Source organism: Gobio gobio, assembly GCF_949357685.1.
Source record: "Gobio gobio genome assembly, chromosome: 2".
NCBI lineage: Eukaryota > Metazoa > Chordata > Actinopteri > Cypriniformes > Gobionidae > Gobio > Gobio gobio.
Genome location: NC_137098.1, coordinates 56,047,193 through 56,068,873, shown reverse-complemented (window position 1 = coordinate 56,068,873; position 21,681 = coordinate 56,047,193). Strand labels below are relative to the sequence as shown.

At 38.4% G+C, this 21,681-nt stretch overlaps 1 protein-coding gene across 1 annotated transcript in view; it reads left to right on the top strand.

The window, feature by feature from the left end:
* The window catches only part of adamtsl3 (ADAMTS-like 3), a 211,021-nt gene that overhangs the window by 109,012 nt on the left and 80,328 nt on the right, over positions 1 to 21,681 (top strand). Inside the window, exons 5-7 of the mRNA XM_079802035.1 lie at positions 7,310 to 7,355; positions 9,335 to 9,571; positions 18,180 to 18,306. Coding sequence (XP_079658161.1) covers positions 7,310 to 7,355; positions 9,335 to 9,571; positions 18,180 to 18,306 — 410 coding nt within the window. The remainder of the gene's footprint in view (positions 1 to 7,309; positions 7,356 to 9,334; positions 9,572 to 18,179; positions 18,307 to 21,681) is intronic.

Sequence of the window (21,681 nt, the reverse complement as noted above, 5' to 3'; positions counted from 1 at the left end):
CTAGTAAAAAAACATAATGTACAGTGAAAAATATCGCATTATATGTAATTTTACTGTAAAATACTATCAGTATTTTGCTATCAGTAGTGCATTAGGGTGTTTTGTTACATTTTATATGATTTAGTTAAACGAACATGTCATAATATTTAAATAATTCCTGTCCAAGGCATACACAAAAAAGGGGTAAGGCCTGGTTGAGTATTAGTAGTATGTTGAAAACTCAGGGTTATGGTAAGGGGTTAGACATATCCCAAACACAATTGAAGCGGTTGACCAATCACAATACACTGGTCCTGTTGACCAATCAGAGCTCCAGGGCTTTTCAGAAGGAGGGGATTCTTAGAGACCGGAACTAAACAGAGCATTACTGACAGACTGGGAAGAGAGGTTCTGCAACAATGTAAAATATGTGAAAATCAATGTGTTTTTTAACATTCAAGCATGACAACCTATTCTAGTAAACCCCCAAAAAAACGAAATCATGACTTGGTCCTCTTTAATACTTATTGTTACAACACACGATTGCATGTGTGTTAGCCTGATAAGGTTCTGTGTGTTTAACCTTGAGCACTGTCTATGTACGATGCGGTTTCACTTGATGCAATATAAGGTATGCAATATATCAGTTGTGAAATATGCTGTCACCAGTATGCCATCTTATAATACACTGTATTTTTTTACTGTGAATTTCTGGCAACCACAACATCCTTTTTTGCCGTAAATCTAACAGGATATTTTTTTTTTACTGTGTACAGCTCCAAAAAGTATTTGGACATTTCAGTTACATTTTAAAAACTAAATATCAAATCAAGTGGAATCTGCAAACAAATTATGCTTTTCTGAGAACTAAATTCACTTTTCTTGTTTAGAGATGGATGTCATTTGGCTAGGTTTTTCAAATACTGCAGCTCTTTCCACAGACAAGAGCACAGTAAAATTATCTGTTTGTTATATTGTACTGTATATGGCAGCGCAACATGCCGATATCTGTCATTGTGATGTCAGGCCGCTCGTTGTTATTGCTGACCTCAGAGAGAGGACAGAGAAGTGCTTCGTTTCCAGAGAAAATGGAAAACTTGACAGACACTTTGGATTCAAGTATCTTTCTCTCTCTCCTTGTAATTCAACTTCTATTTCGGTCTTATTTTTCTCCTTCTAAAGCAAAGAAAAGGTTTTGTTCCTCAAATAATAATGTTAGTACACATTGCATTAATTATGCATGTGCAAAATTTACATGATTTAGAATATATTAAAGAAGCCGTTGTTATTAAAATGAAGCCGAGAGAATTGAATGATTCATGGATACAACAAAGTGTCTTTTCCGGGTATAATATTCACCTTGAAATGCAAATTGGGTTGTTTTGTTTTTAGCCAATTTTAGTTTCTTGAACATTAAAACATAAACTTTGTTGACCTGTAAAAAGTATGTTTGTTAACTTCGTAATTGTACATCGTGAAAAGCCATACTTTGTCCTATTCCAGCTTAAAGGATTAGTTCACTTCAAAGTGAAAATTTCCTGATGATTTACTCACCCCCATCTCATCCAAGATGTTCATGTCTTTCTTTCTTCAGTCGAAAAGAAATTAAGTTTTTGTGGAAAACATTCCAGGATTTTTCTCCATATAATGGACTTCAATTGCAAACAATGGGTTGAAGGTCCAAATCAATGCAGTTTCAAAGGAAGGGCTTCAGAGGCTCTGCACGATCCCAGCTGAGGAATAGGGTCTTATCAGTGAAACCGTCTGTCTTTTTCAACAACAAAAAAAAACATTTATATACTTTTTAACCTCAAATGCGCAACTTCAGCGTTGTTCTTCATCATGACGCATGACGCCATCACGTCGGAAAGGTCACACACGTGAAGTACGTGGAAGTACCCACCCAGTGTTAAAACGAACGTGCAAAGACTAAATCAAATGCCCTTTACAAAAATAAAGGTAAAACAACGATGTCGGACAATTTTAAAGTTGAAGGAGAACATGAGATTACCGGCACTGGGTAACAATGAATCCAATTCTAATGCTTGGATTAGCCTGGACTTTTGTAATATACCTCAGATTTTATTCGTCTGAAAGAAGAATGTCATATACACCTAGAATGACTTGAGGGTGAGTAAATTATGGGCTAATTTTCATTTTTGGGTGAACTATCCCTTTAAAGTACGTATTTGTACTAATATGAACCTTTTAGGAGTAAAGGTACAAAGATGTCCTTTTAAGGGTACTGCCCCAGCGACAAGCTGTTGTACCCCTAGAGGTACAATTGTGACTTTTTCTCTGTCTGTAAAAACATTGACAGCCAATCAGAATCCATCCTGATTTAAGAGCTTGAGCATTTAAAGTGACAGAGGACAGCGTCCTCTAAATTGCTAATATTTAATTATATTATAATAGTTTTACCGGTAATATCTACTATATTTGGAGAACTCTTTAAAGTGTGAAATGGACTTATTTCAGCTGCATTTGACGTCATAGCTCAATATAGTTACTAGTGAAGGATTTGGGACTGTGTGTGCTCTTGTGGTCACGTTAGCCAGTCAACGTTCTCATTATGTAATTTACTGCTCCATAGTGATTAGTCACATGCTATTTACGGCTCAGGTGATTGGCTCCAGACCCGAGAGAGAAACTGCATACTTTCTACTGACCAACTGCCATTGAAATGAATGGGAATGCTAACGGATAGCTCTCTCCAGGTGTATCAGGCCTAACTGAGACAAACAAAGCAATGTTTTGATAGTGCCACAGTGTTTACACTCTTTGTGGAAATCACCCAATGAGTGGCTTGTTTTTTTGTTTTTTTTATCATGTTGGACACAATCATGTTTTTGTAGCTCACTGCCCATTACTTCATTGCTGGAGGGTAGATGCCAAAAGCTAAAGTAATACTCATAGAAAATGCAAGTCACGCACCATTTAAGCAACAATACTCATTTAGAGCTAATTGACCGGTTAGATCCAACTGAAAACAAGAGAAAAGGCCAATTACGCTTTGGGTCTCATTGGAAATGCTTCTACTGACCCTCAACGTAAAATCTCTCTCAACGATTTCCATGAAACCGCTTCCTGCGTGAGGATTATTTTTTTCCCCAAGAACATTCAAACAAAATGCAGATGGGGTTTTAAGTAACTTTGAATAACGGTGCCTGCTAAATGGATGAATGTAAGAGACCCTTCAAAAGATTGGGGTCTGTACGATTTATGTTTAAGCTTAATAATTTTGTGGATACCACGTTACATTTTTCAGGATTCTTTGATTAATAGAAAGTTCAAAATAACAGCATTTATTTGAATTAAATTTCATAAATATCTTAACTGTAACTTTTGATTGAATTAGTGTGTCCTTGCTGAATAAAAATGATAATTTCTTTAAAAAAAAAAAAAATCTTACTGGCCCCAAACTTTTGATATGTTTTTAGTCGAGCTTTTGTCTCTTGTCGTATGTACCGCTGCATTTCTGTAGTAGCTCTTTGGTTTATAGGGTTCTTGAGTTTGTTTGACACGTGGTTTGGGGATTTATACAAAAGAAAATCTTGTATTACTCAATCAAAAGATTTTTTTTTTCAATAACAAATTTGACAGTTGATGCTATTTCATCCACAGAAAAATGTCTTGCACAGATAGAAGTCTTTGCAATATTAAACAGACCATCATGAGTTTGCTGTGTGCTACTGGAATAACCCCCGCTCTCTTCCTCCTTTTGTTTATTGTCAGTAGAACTTTAGAAGTGCTCGAGCAGCGGGCCAGCTTGTGTTGTGATTGGGTTCTGCTGATTACAAGAAGATCTGGAAGTGATTCCACAGTTGATTATGTGGTCAGCGAACAAAGACGCTCTTTCTGAATCGTAGCATCCGAGCAATATCGCTTGCACACAGGCCAGAGCACCTGTTAAAGAGCACTGGAGTAGAAATAACAGACATCTATGGTTTAGAGTGGAGACAGCTCAGGCCGTAGTTGACTGGAAAGTCAAGGCTGACTAGAGATTAAGAGTTTAAGCTCATAAAAACACATACTTGTGTTGCATTATGAAGTACATTGCAGTAATTATTTTATTTATACTATAATATATTAAGCTCAAAGTTCGTTTGAACTTTGTATTCATCAAAGTATCCTAAAAAAAGAAGCAGCAAATCAGCATATTAGAATGATTCCTGAAGGATCAAGTGACCCTGAAGACTGGAATAATAATGCATCACAGGAATAAATTACATTTTAAAATACATTCACATAGAAAACAGTTATTTTAAATTGTAATAATATTTCACAATATTACTGTTTATACTGTATTTTTCATTAAATAAATGCAGGTTTGTTATACTTAGACTTAGCAAGAAGTGTTTGCATACGTTTCATTTTGCATATCATTTCAAGGTGATGATGTGATGTGACAAATTTCAACACTGAGCAAGAACCTGCTCCGACACAATTGCAGTCAATCAGAAAATAGCAGATGTTTAAATTTAATGTCATGTTGAGCAGCCTCAGATGTCACTTTTTTCCTACCCTATTGTGGTATAATACGATAAAATAATAGGAACAAACTGTGATTGATCACTTGACAATGATGGTTGAAGCAGAAGTAATGTCTTCTCCAATGTCTCTTTATTACCCGAGTCATTATTTGATCTGACTGCCAAATGTTAAGACATTTTAAACAAGCATTTTTATTTTCAGGATGATAACTGGAGACCTCTTGTTGAATTAAACGTGGCAAATGTAGTGAGGCCATGTTACAATGATGTAGCATAGTACCATTTTATATACCAGACTCTCTTACATTTCATTTGTACAGAGAGTCTAGCCACTCTCCATTGACAAGCGGGAACTCTGTTGAAGTTTAAAACTATTGGATTTGCCCAGAGCCACTCTGGATCTGCCATAACCAATCGCTAACGTTTGGTTGTGACGCATATCAACTAGCGCACAACATCAACGTCATCGTTCTCAGCCACTATTCGCTGATTGGACCGGTTAAAATTTGACCAGAGAAAACAAAAGAATATACCGCAATCCCAGACGGAGTACTGAAGGAAAATTAAAATTAAGCGGAAGTAAGTAGGAGGGCAGAGCCAGGCTAGATGCAATGCATACTAGGGCTGTAAATCAATATTGAATAAACACATCAATATTGATATCACAGTTATTGGTGCATGGGCGATATGATCAAAGTCTTATTTCACAATATGAGTGTCACACACAGAAGGAACAGACGGTGGATGAGATAAAACAGTGACATTTATTAAACAGAGCAGGGAATGAGCAGACACGACACAAGAGGGATGAATCACAGGGTGGATACAGATGACTTGAACTTAGCTGACGTAGACAGACTTGAGACGGAGACTGGGAACAGTGCTGACGAGACGATGAAGACCAAGGACTGACGATGGGAACAAACGAAGACGATCAGGGTATCTCAGGTGAGCAGGTTGGGTCTGTGTTGTCTTTGACGAAATCAGACGTGGGACTGAGGAGTGAGCGTGGTTATATAGTGCTGGTCTGCAGGTGCAGATGGTTGAGTAACTAAATAGCCTACAACAAAACAAATTAATAATCACATGTAAAAAAAAAACCCACTGCATATAGCAATGAACACATTAAATATACAGTAGATCGATCCTTATTAAAGCTAGTTAAGTTATTCAGTCAAGAGTGTTTTTTCTTTGTCATTTGTTGTTTGATTATCATTAATGACATACTGCAGCAGGTTTGTTAGGCTGCTGTCACTTTAAGAACTGCATGGATCTATACTATTGACAGAAAATAATATACAATCTATACAATCTATTGACAGAAATGCAATGTTATATACATAACTATGTTTTCAGTGGTGTATAAAGACCTTACATAATGAATCGTTATGTTTTTATTACCTTAGAATGAGCCATTTCTATCTCCATACACCGCGGGTCCCCTTACAGTGAAGTCACCATTTTGCGCCGCCATGTTTCTACAGTAGCCCTAAAAGGACAAACTGCTCTACAGAGCGCTAGCTACTCTCTGCGGTCTCAGACGACCACATCTTTGTCCTGTGTCGGCCACCGTAGCTTCTCTATGTGCTTCGAAAGGGAGGGGTGAGTGGCGGACTGAGTCATTGGTTGCAATTCCCAACCTCATCACTAGATGCCGCTAAAATTTGCACTCTGAGCCTTTAAGACATAACCCACTGTGTTTACGTGAATAGGCCTACTCTTTAAAAAGGCATTTTGTGTGTACGCATTTAGGCGCGTATCCAAAGCCCATTTGCTTATCCGCATTTCGGCTCTGACTCGGAGCACGCACACAGAAAACCTGGTGAACAGTGTATCTTTTGTGGCTTAATGTGCTTTTAATGACACTGTTTAATATCAAACACGTCCTGCAGTTTAGCAACATAAGACTCACTTATTTCGCTGATTTGGATGTTAAATTTGGGTTTTTAGGGAGGAACGAAGCGCACCGCTGTGAAGGAAAAGAAGGTGCGCTGAACAGAATGCAGCAGCGGCACAATTTTATCTCAATTGTCTTGTTTTCATAATCGTCGGAAGCCAAATACGATTATTCGCACAGCCCTAGTGCATTCTTTGCAGTATTCTCTAAATATAAGATAGTATTCCATCCCAAAACGTTTTGCTCAAGGGCAGGATGATTGCAGAGAAAGATTGAGATCTTAATAGCACTCTGGTTGCATCTTCCTTCCATCCCTCAGAAGTCTTGTGATGTGAACCTTTTCTGTTTAGGGTGACTGCTGCTCTTCTGAACGGAATTAATAAGCTGAAATATGATAGGCTAATGTTTTTAGGCTGAGGTAATAGGACATTTAGAAAGTCAATATCCTGTTGTCCTTCTTTCTGGTTTTCTCTGTATTTCTGTCTCTAAACATCCTTTTCTCAAAACACATTGCTGCATATTTCATACAGCTGCAGCTGGATTCATGTTTTTTTTGGTGCCATTAGAGATAATCACAAGTTGCAAATCAATTCAGATTTTTTTATTTTCATGCACATCGTCTGGCTTGACAGTGTTGTTGTTATTACCTGACTGGCAATCTAAGTGAAAAATATTTCACAATGGGAAATAATGCTTTTTGTCGAGGGAATTTATTTTTTTGATATGCTGTGGCGTGCATTCATTTTATGTTGCCAACAAGCACACAAGCAGACAAAGAACCTCACAAACAAGTGGGGAAAATGATCAGAAGCAGGTCTAAAAAAAAATTCTGTAGGGATAAATAGTAGGGTGTTTCCTTTCCACTTGTACCACAGTACCACAAAGAAGAACAATGACTCTGTAGCATATCTGATTTTGTTGTTTTGTGTTTGTTCGACAGGAACTGTGAGGGCAGAAACATCCGCTACCGAACATGCAGTAACACAGTAAGTCAATGTGATATGTTATGAGGCCCACCATGAGTCTCCATCTGCAGAGGTGCTATAGATTTATATAGAATTGGAATGCATAAAATTATACAGATGCCCCATCCCTTGCATGTTCGTTAATTAGATATTTTGGACTAATTTGTTAGTCCAAAGCTAACAGCTCCATTTAACACTATTCATTTAGTGGAATTCCTCAGATTTTCCCTGAAAGTTAGCACAGAAAACACTACAAAAGTCAGATTAATCACAGTTCGCTTAAGGGGGATTTAACCTGTCATAATTTCATTGTTTACTCAATTTTGCCGTATACTTTTGCAGTATAATACAGAATTCTGTTTGCATTCTTTTGCAAAACATCTGCGTTCTTTCCCAAAATATTTGCGTTACCCTGAGGAAATTTGCATTCGCTCGCAAAAGTACCTAAATATAGCTTTCCCTCCAACCTATTTTCAGCACAAAAAGTTTGCGAGAAATGCCAAGTTTTTTGAGGGAATGCATAAGTGCTGAAATATATATTTTTTAGTAAATAATGAATAAGAATGATAAAAGAAGTTATAGGTCTAATTGTAGTTATGAAGTAATCAATTTAAAGTATTTGCAAATAATATTTTATTTTAAAATGTGCACACATTCACTTTTATTCACATGTCGAAAACGCAAACGTTTCTTGTCTCGTTAAATTCAGGAATTACATGAATCAGAATCGCATATTTTCAGTTTATAACAGTGAAATATCATAAAAAGTTGAGTAGTTTGCATCACTAGATAGGCTATTACTGTCGCACTATCACTGAACATTTATATCGTAGAACAGTGGTCTAATAGTTACATCTTTCTACGAACACTTGCTGCGTTTTGACAGTGACAGTAAGACCCGCCTTCTTTGTTTTGATTGGCCATCTTGATCATTTTGACATTGACAAGCAATGTTAGACCGCTGAGGCAGAGCAGCCTTAAAATTGAACTTTTAAAACTCTTTGTCATCCTAACAACAAACAGGTTTTTTTATTGATAGCTCAGACAAAAGCATTGCCTCTGGTCCTGTTTTGGTCTGGTCTGGTCATTCAAATGATTCACAAATCAATATTATACTCCTTAGTCTTATGGCTTGAAAATAAGTAATGTAAAAATAAGTTATGTAGCTAGAATTGTTTAGTGGAATCAGAACCTGGGTCCGGATTCACGAAAATCTTCTTAAGAAAGAAGTTAAGAAAATTCTTAAGAATGTTTTGTGAATCTGCCCCCAGCCAGATTTCAGTCAATAGACCCAAACTGCTCGACAAACTCATTTTGAGTGCTGTTAGATGCCCTTGCGTCTCAAGGACCATTTTAATCAAAAGCCAGTGTTTTTTCTACTATTGAAGTGGTTTCATCTGAAATCACATTTGTCCTTCACCCACAATTCCAATCAGAGCCATCTGGGAAAGATTCCCAGCATAACATTTATTCTGTTTCCGTCAAAACAGTGAGAACTGATGCTTGGTCTTCCCTGTCAGGCTCCATAATTGCCATTGATGAGGTTCGTTGTTGAATTGTTCTTTTTATTTACATTACTGATCCTGACATTGAAGACTTGTCATTTGTAATCGCTCTATCCAATGGAGACGCTTCAATCACGGGCATCACTGATGATCTTTGCACATGGGGGTTTCCGATCGAATGATTAAATGATTTCAGAGTCCCAAGCTGTAAAGGAAGAATTGTGGTTTTCTTCAGCGCACAGGAGATGACATAGGAAATATTGTTTTTCAAAACATGGAGGTTTGCCACAGTTCAATTACACTGTCACCATTCGTTAATGCACCCGGTCATCTGCATAAGCTTATGATGTTACTCATACGGTCATAGAAAATAATATTTCCAGTGTCATTGTCAGGTCAGCTGTTAATTTGGGGTCTTTTAAATGTCAATGTTATATTATAGTAAAAAATGTGAAAAATATCTGATAGCCACCAAATTTTCTTTCTACCAATCAGGACTGTCCTCCAGAGTCAGGTGACTTCAGGGCTCAACAATGCTCTGCCCATAATGACATCAAGTACCAGGGACAAACCTACGAGTGGATACCTGTGACGTACGACCCTATTTCCCCCTGCACCCTCCGATGTCAGGCCCGGGGAAAAAGCCTAGTGGTTGAACTGGCACCCAAAGTGTTGGATGGCACTCGGTGTAAAGCGGACTCTCTGGATATGTGTATCAGTGGGATCTGTCAGGTAAGCATTACTGAATGAACTTAATCTATGGAAGCTGCCAGTGATACACCCTTCGAGTTTGAAATATCAGTGCATGACAAGAGTTGACACAGCGGCCATTATAGCGAGCATTAGCTGTATTCCATGCTCGGTTGTCTATTTAAAGGGATAGTTCACGTAAAAATAAAAATTCTATCATCATTTCCTCACCCTCATGTCGTTCCAAACACATACGACTTTGGCTAATCTTTGAAACACCAATGAAGATATTTTTAATGAAACTCAGAGGTTTCTGTCTCTCTGTTGAAAGTCTAGTTAACCAAAACTTAGAATATCCAAAATAAAGCCATTGTAAATTGAATCCATATGAATTGAGCAGTTTAACCCAAGTGAAGTCTTGTTAAGAGATACAACCATTTTATATGATGAATACATTTAATTTAGGATTTTATTTACATCTAAACAATGATCGACACACATACACTATATTGACTATATTGACATTATATAAGTTTTGGGATGCCTGCCTTTACATGCACATGAACTTTAAGGACATCCCATTCTTAATCCGTAGGGAGTTGGCCCACCCTTTGCAGCTATAACAGCGTCAACTCTTCTGGGAAGGCTTTCCACAAGCTTTAGGGGTGTGTATTTTGACCATTCTTCTAGAAGCGCATTTGTGAGGTCAGGCACTGATGTTGGCCGAGAGGGCCTGGCTTGCAGTCTCCACTCTAATTCATCCCAAATGTTTTATATCTGGTTGAGGTCAGGACTCTGTGCAGGCCAGTCAAGTTCCTCCACTCCAAACTCGCTCATCCATGTCTTTATGGACCTTGCTTTGTGTACTGGTGAGCAGTCATGTTGGAACTGGAAGGGGCCATCCCCAGACTGTTCCCACAAAGTTGGGAGCATGAAATTGTCCAAAATGTCTTGGTATGCTGAAGCATTAAGAGTTCCTTTCACTGGAACTAAGGAGCCAAGCCCAACCCCTGAAAAACAACCCCACACCATAATCCCCCCTCCACCAAATTTTACACTTGGCACGATGCAGTCAGGCAAGTACCGTTCCCCTGGCAACCGCCAAACCCAGACTCGTCCATCGGATTTCTAGACAGAGAAGTGTGATTCATCACTCCAGAGAACACGTCTCCAATGCTCTAGAGTCCAGTGGTGGCGTGCTTTACACCACTGCATCCGACACTTTGCATTGAACTTGGTGATGTAAGCCTTGGATGCAGCTGCACGGCCATGGAAACTCATTCAATGAAGCTCTCTATGCACTGTTCTTGAGCTAATCTGAAGGCCACACGAAGTTTGGAGGTCTATTGCTATTGACTCTGCAGAAAGTTGCCGACTTCTGCGCACTGTGCGCCTCAGCATGCGCTGACCCCACTCTGATTTTCCGTGGCCTACCACTTTGTGGCTGAGTTGCTGTTGTTCTCAATTGCTTCCACTTTGTTATAATAACACTAACAGTTGACCGTTGAATATTTAGTAGTGAGAAAATGACCAGAAAGTATTTCAAAACATACTGATAACATGTTCTTTCCCTCAGTAAGAGGTACAGACAATATTCACCATAGTTATTTAGTGTTTCAGTAAAAGGAAATAATATAAAATGAAAAACAAATCCATATTTCATCTCTGGAAGCCGGGCTAAGTGAGTAAGCACTGTTACTGCACTCCTGGTATGGGCCAGACCCAGTCACTCCTCAGAGACCAAATACGAACTTTAGAAAACATATATGAAGAAACGATAAACAATCAGTGGATCTATTGATTAAGTAACGTCATAACTGGAAATAATCATTAAAAATCATTATAATAAATGTAAGTAGGATATATATAGGTATATTGAAGCGGCAGTGGATTTCAGAATCCGCACCCTTCATAGGTTTATGATTTAGTTTGAAGTGCTTAATATGAAGCATGTTTTATGTTTAAGACAACTTTGATCGTGCGTGTATCCAACAGCAGTTTACTCTGCAGTTTTTGTGTTATTTTTCAGTGTTCGCAACATCAAAGGATATCGATACTGTCCCATCCTAAGAGGGAAACTCTGAGTTTGAAATTATGTTTCACACACAGAGAAGTTACAAATGTGCAGTGGTTAAGACAACAGCATATTCGTTCAGTACACAGGCACATCAAACCAAAAAACCTATACCGAATATTTTCATTACTAATGGTCGTGTACAGCTCCACCCCTAGTGAACACGGAAACTCAAATGTGTGAAAACCAATGAGGTTTGTTCAAGCGTATGACACAAATGACGCACACACAAGCTTCTGTGTTTACTATATATAAATATATGTATATGTGTTTATTTGTGAATAAAAGCTTAAAATAAATCTGTTCATCATTTATCATCATCATCATATCTCTTCACAAGACCTGAATTAAACCGCTCGATTCATTTTACATCACCCTTATGACCTTTTTTAATGTTCACATTTTTTTCTTTCAGTGGTGGAACAGAAACCTCTCAGGTTTCGTCAAAAATATTAATTTGTGTTTCGAAGATTAACCAAAGTCTTTTGTTTAAATCGACATGAGGGTGATTCAATTGAGAGAATTTTCATTTTTGCGTGTCTTTACTGTAATGGTGAAGCAAAAATCCTAGGTTGTTTAAAAGTATTGCGAGTATATTTAGTATTGTTTATCCACTGGTACAAGAGAAAGAAGAACTTTTGTCAGGTCGTCCATTGTTTATTTGCTTGGTTTTGGCTGTTTTTGTGCTTTGTTTCTGGCATGGGTTTGTGAGATGTCGTAAAAACGACTGTCTAGCGGAAGTTGGAGCTTACCAGGTGCACTTGAACGCTGTATGAGATGGCAAAACTCCCAGAAAACCAAAAGTTCTGTTAAAAACTGAAATCTGAAAATGTTATTTATACATAAACCTACTTAAGTGAGCATTTACAGCGCTTATGTTAAGACCTCTGTCCTTTAAAGTACAGTCTAGGCTTGTTGATGAGGTGAAAAACGCTCTTCTGAAGCCAGAGTCACTCAGTATTTACGAGGGAGAATTCTTGACCTTTTCAGCTCTGTTCTGACATGCATTACAGTAATATTAGCACAATGAGAATAAGCTTTACAGTTTTATCCATTTCTTTTCCTGAATATATTTGGATTAGATTGGAGTTACCAAACCATCTGCTTCTGCCATAGTATCAGTCTTTTTTTTTATTGCATGTCCAAAAGCTTAATGTTATTGTTTGGTGGTACTGACGCCAACAGGTTTTCCATTCTGGATATTTCTAACTGCGCAGTTCACATTTCCTAAAAATATTTAAATAAAACCTGCTGCTAAAATGAAAAGATAATGAAATAATGACCATAAACATAGGAAAACCATCTCTCTTTTTCAGTGTTACATACGGTATGTGGGGATTTGGGGTATATTTAGGTCACGATTCTGCCAGATTAACCTCAGTTCTGTGTGAGCAAATGAGAGAAAGAGGCCGAATAGACAGAAAGGCAGGGATTGAGTTTCCATTTGACCATGGCTCCAGTTTAGGAAGTTAAAACGCTGGATTTCCAAAAAAGAAGTTTCTTGGAAACTACTGTACAATAATTACTTCTGTTGAAAGCTTGCATACATATTAGGCTTGATTTAGCACTAATATAGCATTCATTTCACAAATAACTTTCCAGTGCACCTAGAGCTTGAATAACTTTGCAGTGTTTTTATAGCTTACCTGGCTATGTGTGAAGCGCTTAAAGAAATAGTTCACCCAAATATATTCCCGATATTCTCAGTTTTTTTCCCTCAGAATTGCGGGTTTATATCCCCCGATTCTGACTTTTCCCCGTCAGAATTGTGATATCAACTTGCAATTGCAAGAAAAAGTTGTGAGAGAGGCCTAAAAATTTTGTTTAAATGTTACCTATATGAAACATTACAGGTTTAAATATAATTTTAATGCTGTAATTGTAAAGCTATTATGTCCCTATAAACTGCATTTTAAGAGAATGCAACTGATTTCTGGCATGTCTGCAGGACATCTCAATATGAAGACCATCTTTTTTGCATTCCGTTTCTGACATCCCAAGGCACAAGACATTTTTTCTCTTATTCTGTGGATTTTTGCACATTTTCCTCCACTTGTTACCACAGTTTTTCTGCCACCACAATGCGTGCGCAGCTGCAAATGACGTAACTGACGTCTGCTCACAAGTATCCACCATGGCTAAACATTAGAACTAAACATTTTCCTGGTTGCATTCGCACGGCCAGTACACTGTAAAAAAATATTGTTGGTTTAACTCAAAAAAGTAAGTTACCTTGTTGCCTTCATTTTGAGTTAATGAAAAAAAATTTAGTTGATACAACAAAGGAGATTGGTTTAATAAATAGAAACTTAAAATATTGTTTTCTAAACAACCATAAATAATTATCTAATTTGATTTGACAAATGATAAGTTGTAATAGCAAATCGTGTTAAGTTTTTACAGTGTAGGAACTCTGAAGTAACGTAAGCCGTCACTAATGGCTCGTTTCCACTGAGCGGTTCGGTTCAGTACAATTCATTACGGTATACAATTTTTCGATTTCCATTGTTAGACGTGAATGGTACCCTAATACCGTATCGTACCACTTTTCTGGCACCCTTCCATTGGGGTACCTAGCACAGTAGGCTGGTACTAAAGGGTGGAGCTAGACCTGCTGCAGAACGTTGATTGGTTGACAGAGAATCGTCACTTGCGCGTGCTTTTTTCGGCTGTGTTTTTCCTTGTAGCCTGCAGCCTTGGCTCAAACAAAGCATGTCTTTTTCTTGTGACAACAGCCACATTCCAAGAAGCAAGACCTAGATCTGCTGTATGTCGTCCATTGTTGTTTACTGTGTTGCTTTCTTCTTTGCACGAGAATGATGTTGATCGCTACACCACACCTATCACCTATCAGTAAGGGTACTGTTGGCGGTGGAGACGCAAACCGGATCTGGGTTTTACTGTCCCGGATTGTAATGTACTGTACTGAACCGCACTGCTCTGTGGTTCATCCTGCCTCTCTGGTTGTTGTGCGGGACTTTTATTTTGACAGTGTGTCAGACTTTTACTTTGATGCTGCTGAGAACATTAGAGCCTGAGCACACGGCGCTCCCATTTTCCATCTGCATTAGTTTATGATCTGTTTAACGGTTCTATCTAATACGTTATTTGATAAAACTGTTAAACAAATAAAGGTATACGAAAAAGTATTAAAACGTCGCTAGCTGAGCTTAAATGCACAATCATGTTTCCCTTGGTCCCTTGACTCCCTTCAAAGTCACATTGGATTTCCTCTTTAGCGTAAAGGTTGAGAAGTGCCTGGAGTTCAGCATCTGTCCATCTATCTCTGTTTCCATGTTCATGCAGTTCTTTCATGGAGTAAATATATAGGCTATATAGCCTAGAAATCTAGAGTCACCCTAGAGGTAGCAAATTTAATTTGCAGCCAGGGCATCTAGCAACTCTCCATTGGCTTGCGAGCTGGAAAAACCAAACTCTAGTCAGGCCAATCACATCGTGTATAGAGTCGGTGGGCGGGCTTAACATAATGACGGCAGAGTTGCGGCGGTTCCGAGTGCTACTTGAAAACAAAGAAGCTGGCGAAAAGCGGTCTTACGAATCGGCTTTGGCCGCTACTCTGGAAGGCTTGGAGTTAAAGGAACACTCCACTTTTTTTGAAAATAGGCTCATTTTACAAGTCCCCTAGAGTTAAATAGTTGAGTTTTTCCGTTTATGAATCCATTCTGCCGATCTTTGTATCTGGCGGTAGCACTTTTAGCATAGCTTAGCATACATCATTGATTCTAAACAGTCCATTAGCATCTCATTCAAAAAATGACCAAAGACACTTTCAATATTTTTCCTATTTAAAACTTGACTCTTCTAGTTACATTGTGTGCTAAGACCAACTGAAATTGAAAAGTTGCGATTTTCTACACCTATATGGCTAGGAACTACTTTCACATTCCTGCGTAATAGTCGCGGATCTTCGCGGCAGTACCATGGCTGCAGTGGCGCAATGATTCGTTGGTATTCTGTGATCATGGTGGTAGTATACACCTTCGACTTACTATCACAGCCCTTTACCACACACAGAGCCATGGCTAATCACACAGGTAAATCCACAACACAATTTGTCGGCTCTAAGCCTGAAACTTTCTCTGCAACTACACAAACTTAGTGCCGGTCACATTGAAAGTTACCTAGCTGAGGGCTACTTTCAGGCGCTGCGTTCCATCATTGCGCTGCTGCAGCCATGGTATGGCCGGGAAGATCCACGACTATTACGCAGGAATGAGAAAGTAGTTCCTAGCCATAAAGGTGTAGAAAATCGCAACTTTTTATTTTCAGTTGGTCTTAGCACACGATGTAACTGTAGAAGAGTCAAGTTTTAAATAGGAAAAATATTGAAAGTGTCTTTGGTCATTTTTTGAATGAGATGCTAATGGACTGATTAGAATCAATGATGTATGCTAAGCTATGCTAAAAGTGCTACCGCCAGATACAAAGATCGGATGAATGGATTCAAAAACGGTAAAACTCAACTATTTAACTCTAGGGGACTTGTAAAATGAGCCTATTTTCAAAAAAAGTGGAGTGTTCCTTTAAGCTTTTCTCTGAGAAAAGAACAAGGAACGGGACTGAAGTCCTTCTTAAAAAAGGAAATTGTGTTCAAAGTTTTGCCGACTGGATACGGCAAAAGTTTAATCTATCAACTAGCTCCGCTTGACCTTCTTCGTTGCTCTGGTTGGTTGTAGCGCTATCCTATTGCGTGCAGAGGGAATTTGAAAGACAACGTTTATCCCGACCCTCGGATTGAGCCCTGCAAATGGTGTGTTCCCAGATCCAACATCTTGATGTAGGTCTGGCTTATCCGGCTATAGGCTATAAACTTTTTTTTTATTCTACATTTTAAAAAAAGTTTTAAATGGTGGCTGCCGGTGTTTCGTTTGGATTCGGCCAATCGATGTACATTTACATCACTCCTACTCTGAAGTAGGAGTTTAATTAGTCCCCCCTAAAGGCGTTCCTATAAATAAAATCATTCCTAGTTCCTGTGGTGCGAACACACCAAAAAGCGGGTACTTCCGCCAATAGTTACAGGAACTATGAAAACGTTCCTCCGGTGCGAAAGCCTCTAATGTGTCACTATTTACCCTTATGTATTTACCCCAATACAGCTGACTTCCTATTCTCCCCATATGACTTGTGCACAATATTCCCAAGTCCTCTGAAATACATTAGCTTTGTGTGAGGAACAGGCTGAAACAAGTCATAATTCACCGAAAATCTTAAACGATCTCTTTTGTGGTCTTGAATATATTTAAAAATGGCACATAAAAGGCATGTTCTGCCAAGTTTGACATCCATTCGCTCTTGCATGTTTTGTAACTGAACGTGATGTGCCAATTTGAATAGGTGGAGTAGGAATTTAGTGTTATGAGATTTGAGAGCTACACCAGAGGGCAACATTTGAACCAATTTACAGATTCAATTTAAATGTTTTTGTCTATTCCTTACACAAAGCCATTGTATGGCTTTGGGAAGACTTGGAATAAAGTGCACAGTTTATGGAGCTGTTTTGGTCATTTTTGGAGCTCAGTAGTGTTCATCCACATTCAGTTTTGTTGTGTTTGCAAGAGCACCTTGTACATTCGACTATACTTTCCCTTTTCTGTTCCACACACACACAAACGCAAAAATACAAGTTGTCAAACAGCATGACGGTAAGTAAATGATGACAACATTTTTGGGTGAACTTTCTCAGAATTCTCTCAATGTTTTCAGTAGACTTTCGGCTTTCCATTTGGCCCACAGCAAAGAAACACAATAAACTCCAAGCAAATCTTATACAACCATCGGAATTCAAAAGCAGTACTGCACGGTAACTGAATTCTACATTGTTAATGAAACTTCTCTTGCGTTGCACCTATTTTGACCTCAGCCCCTGTGAGTATTAGGTAAATTGGTGTAAATTAAGCTTGTCTGTTTATTTGTGCTTGTTTACCAGAGCTACCGCGTAAAGTCATGCTGTTTGCTATCTCTGGTTGCTTTCCCTGTTGCCCTGCTAGTGTAAACAGAATTTTGCATTAAAACTGGGCATCTTTCCGTGCGCAGATGGCAGATTCTTTGCAGAACTTCACTGTCAGTAGCACAGATTTCTGGGGAAATATCGAGGATACTGGAAGTGAACTTGGGGCAAGGGATGAAAACTTCTGAAAAATGATTTGGTATTCTCTCATGTTTTTTTATATGTTGGCTGTCCATGAATTTTTATGATGCTAGTTAGAGCTTTAACATTGTAGTTTGGAGCCGTGCACTGGCCAGTTTCTCAGTGCATTCATTTTATAGTCAGTTTCTGTTATGGTCTGGAGGAAGCATGATTTGTTGGTCGAGGTCCCGGTCCCGCAGACATGTCAGAAATCAGTTGGCCTCTCTCAAAATAATGTTTCAGCTCTGGGGATGAATCAGGAAAATGTTCACTACAAAATGCTGTAGTGGATAATGAGTCTAATTTGGAGAGTAAGACAAGTCTTTGTGAATTCTTTGTGACTTGAGTGCAACTCGACTGCCATTCTATGTCCTTTCTGTCCCATTTTGCCTTTTTCGGAGAGATTCCTCTGTCATTTATTACAGGAAGTTGGCTGTGATAGACAACTGGGAAGCAATGCTAAAGAGGACAACTGTGGCGTGTGCGCTGGAGACAGTTCCACCTGCCGACTGGTACGAGGCCAGGCGCTGCCCCACGTCTCACCTGAAGAACGTAGGTACACACATACACACACATTATTCTTATAAAGTTAGTGTTTGAGTTTGATAAAGCATTTATGATCATATTGTACATGACTTTAGCTCTTAATTTCTTAATTTCAACCGTTAAATCATCAAGCTTTTATTATGGCAACAAAATCACAGGGAGCCCTTAAAGCTTCTACAATAGTTGGTTTATAAACACTTTTTATTACATATTTGGGAACAAGTTTTGGTGCATGGTGCATTCCAAAATGCACGTTATAAGTGAGCCAAACTCGGAGCAGATGAAGAAATGTATTCATGTGGAGCAGCATTTACTGTGAACTGATCTGATTTGAGACACTGAAAGCACCGGATCATGAGCTGCTGGTGTGTTAAAGGGCACAGTGACACACTTCATTCTGAAACACACAGCGCATATATTCATTTCATTATTCCTTTGCCATTTGATAACACACTAAGCCATATAACGATTTTGGTTTTATTTATATTAACCATGCAGCTCTACATGTATGTTTGTACAGAACTATTTTCCTCTTCTTTTTTTTAAGTTTATTGCTGTATTAAATCAAATAATCCTCAAGCTTCAGAAACACTAAAGGCATAAACGGTTGTGTTTTAGGCAGTCTTACATTCCCTGTGGTCTTCGGTTAGTGCAAGCATTGGCAGCTTTATTAGCCTGCTTAAATTATGTGATTGCCAGCAGTCAGATTGTTTGCATTCTGGGACTGAAGATAGAGTTATTGATTCCCTTTAAAGCGTGTGAGGGATTCTCAGGCCATTTATGAGAAATAACACACTTCATGCTGTGGCTCTTGCTTGTAAATAGCTAGTTGTCATTTATTTAAGATTATTACCCAAATACTCAGTTTGTGTTTCTGTCTGCTAGGCAAGTATTTGGTTTTTAGGCAGGACGCCATTGCTGAAATCATGTCTGTTTAAAAATATCAAGTAACCGAACTGTTTTATGTAACAACCACACCCCAAATTAATTAAGACAGCTAATTTTTATTTCTGCACGCAGGGCGGCTGAATGTGGCCTTTAAACATGCCAGCCTGATGAGTGCAAGGCTATTTCTGTGGCACTTTACTGTGTTCTTGCCTTGAATTTTATATTGGTTTTGGTAAGATTCTTCAGTGTCTTGTGTTTGATGGCTGCCGAGGATTTTTCCTCATCCAAAAGTTCCTTTGTCTAGCAGCAATGTGCTAAAATGGCTCTGATTACAACTCTGTTACGAAACCTAGCGTGCTGTGTAGGCAGCATTTTAAGGCATCCTAAGCACACTCCCCACGCAAAGGATGTCCCAAAGCGTAGGTAGCATGACAATGCTGCTTTCTAAGGGCGTTTTAACACCTATAGCTAGTTTGTGTTGTTCCAAAGCTGGGGCTTAATTTGTTACAATGTTGCATTTTCTTCTTGGTTCGGTTCGCTTTCACAAGGCAACCTTTCAAAGCATACCAAAATGTGTTCACGTAAGTCACCTGTGAGTACAACTGTCCTCTTATCGGTCAGAGTTTCCTCTGCGTCATCCATCAAGATGATTGACAAGTTTGCTCCATGAAATTATTGTGGCTTTATTTGTATGTGTACACTTACAAACACTATACCAATGTAGCTGTCATTACATTCATATTAATACTGCAGCCAATTCAAACGCACTCTCTCTGGATTTCCCAAGGCTTCATCGGGACGGTATCACACAACATTTTAAGATGAAGAGGTGCTCTTTTAGTTTTCAACTGTGATAACTATTGTGCTCACTCACAGAATCAGACACTACTGCTCTTTATATAGCACATTTCCCTTTATTAATTATAATACCATTTGGTTCGTTGGTCCGTTGTGTCGGATTGCTTTCACACCTCAATCGAACCGCCATTATTCCAGTCTTCAGCAGGGTTTTTTGCATTGTTAATAATTTGGCAGCCGCCAAAATGAATCTTTGTCCCACCAAATCTTTGATACCTGCTGATAGCCAACTGTTTTTAAACGCTCCTGTGAGTGTTTCTGTAAGAGCTCTGTGAAGAGTTTTTACAGCATTAAGCTTTGTAGCAAATAGCAGACATATCTGTTGAGCGCATGAACACAATGACCGATCAGATGTGTTTATTTTAGTCAGAATCCACTCAACACTGCTCAAAAAGGCTGTTTTTTTTGTCAAAGTCCCTTTAAGACAAGTTATTTCACTCTGCGACCTTCTTTGAAACGCAGCTCCTATCTTTTTGAATGGGGAAACATCAAATTCTCCAAAGCTGTTCGCCAAGCTTACGATTCAATTTCATATTTGAAATCGCCAATGAAATCTGACAACAACTGTCTCTTAAATTTTGTTTCTAAACGCTTGAATCATGACAAAACAAATGCACATTTCAGGCTGAACCAAGCTAATGTGCATGCGCAATCCAAAGTGCGTATCTCAGAACACTGCCTGTTTCTGTAGGAACCAGAGCTTCTAACGGCGGCTGCGGTGACACTATGACTTTACCAATCGGAGACTGGTTCTTTTCTTTAGAAGGCAGGACTTATTCCACCATATTGTGTGTTGCACTTTCTCCCATTAATAGTAATACGAGTGCACCGTCTTTCTGTATACGTCTTTTTTTTTGTTCAGCACAAGCATTTTTTTTTCAATATAATGAGAGTGTAAATGCTAAATTATAGACCTGGCACTTTTTCTATGTAATGTGTTACTTTGTTGTTCATTTTATCACCAACTGTTCAAATCAGTCACTCCGTGACTTTTTTTTACATAAAAATATACAGATTTTTAAAAACAAAATAGTTCTAAGCACTTTGTTTTATGATCTGTCCTGACTGTGATTTTTATTTTATTTTATGAATTTATAGGACAAGTTAATATTACAAACTGTTTATTTGCATTTATTTTGGAGGAATATATTCTGGTGCCATTTTAAGAGCTGCACAGACTTAATATACTGATTCACACATGTGTTTCATTTCACAACTGTTCACGTTCACTTAAAGGTACAATAGGTGATTATCTACAGAAACATTTTTTGTTATGATGGTTGAAAGTCTCCTCATATCCTGATAGCAATCACTAGGTTAGGCGGTCTAAATTCATCTTTTTAAATGTATATCATCTGTGGAAGGTGTAGGACCAAAACATTTTCATTCAATCAATGCATTCGGTCTAAATGAAATGATAGCACGTGTTCCCTGTGAGTCAATGTGTGTTTGCATACCACTGCGCACCCTGTTCACGCAGACATCATACGCCATTAGCACGTTCACATACGCTGTGCAAGGAAGAGTGAGAATGACAGGCAAACAGTTGTTTAAGTTCGTTACTGTTAGTCACTGTAATGTAACGTTTTCTCACCGGTGAATGACACATTATGTAATCCAATAACATTGTCTCTG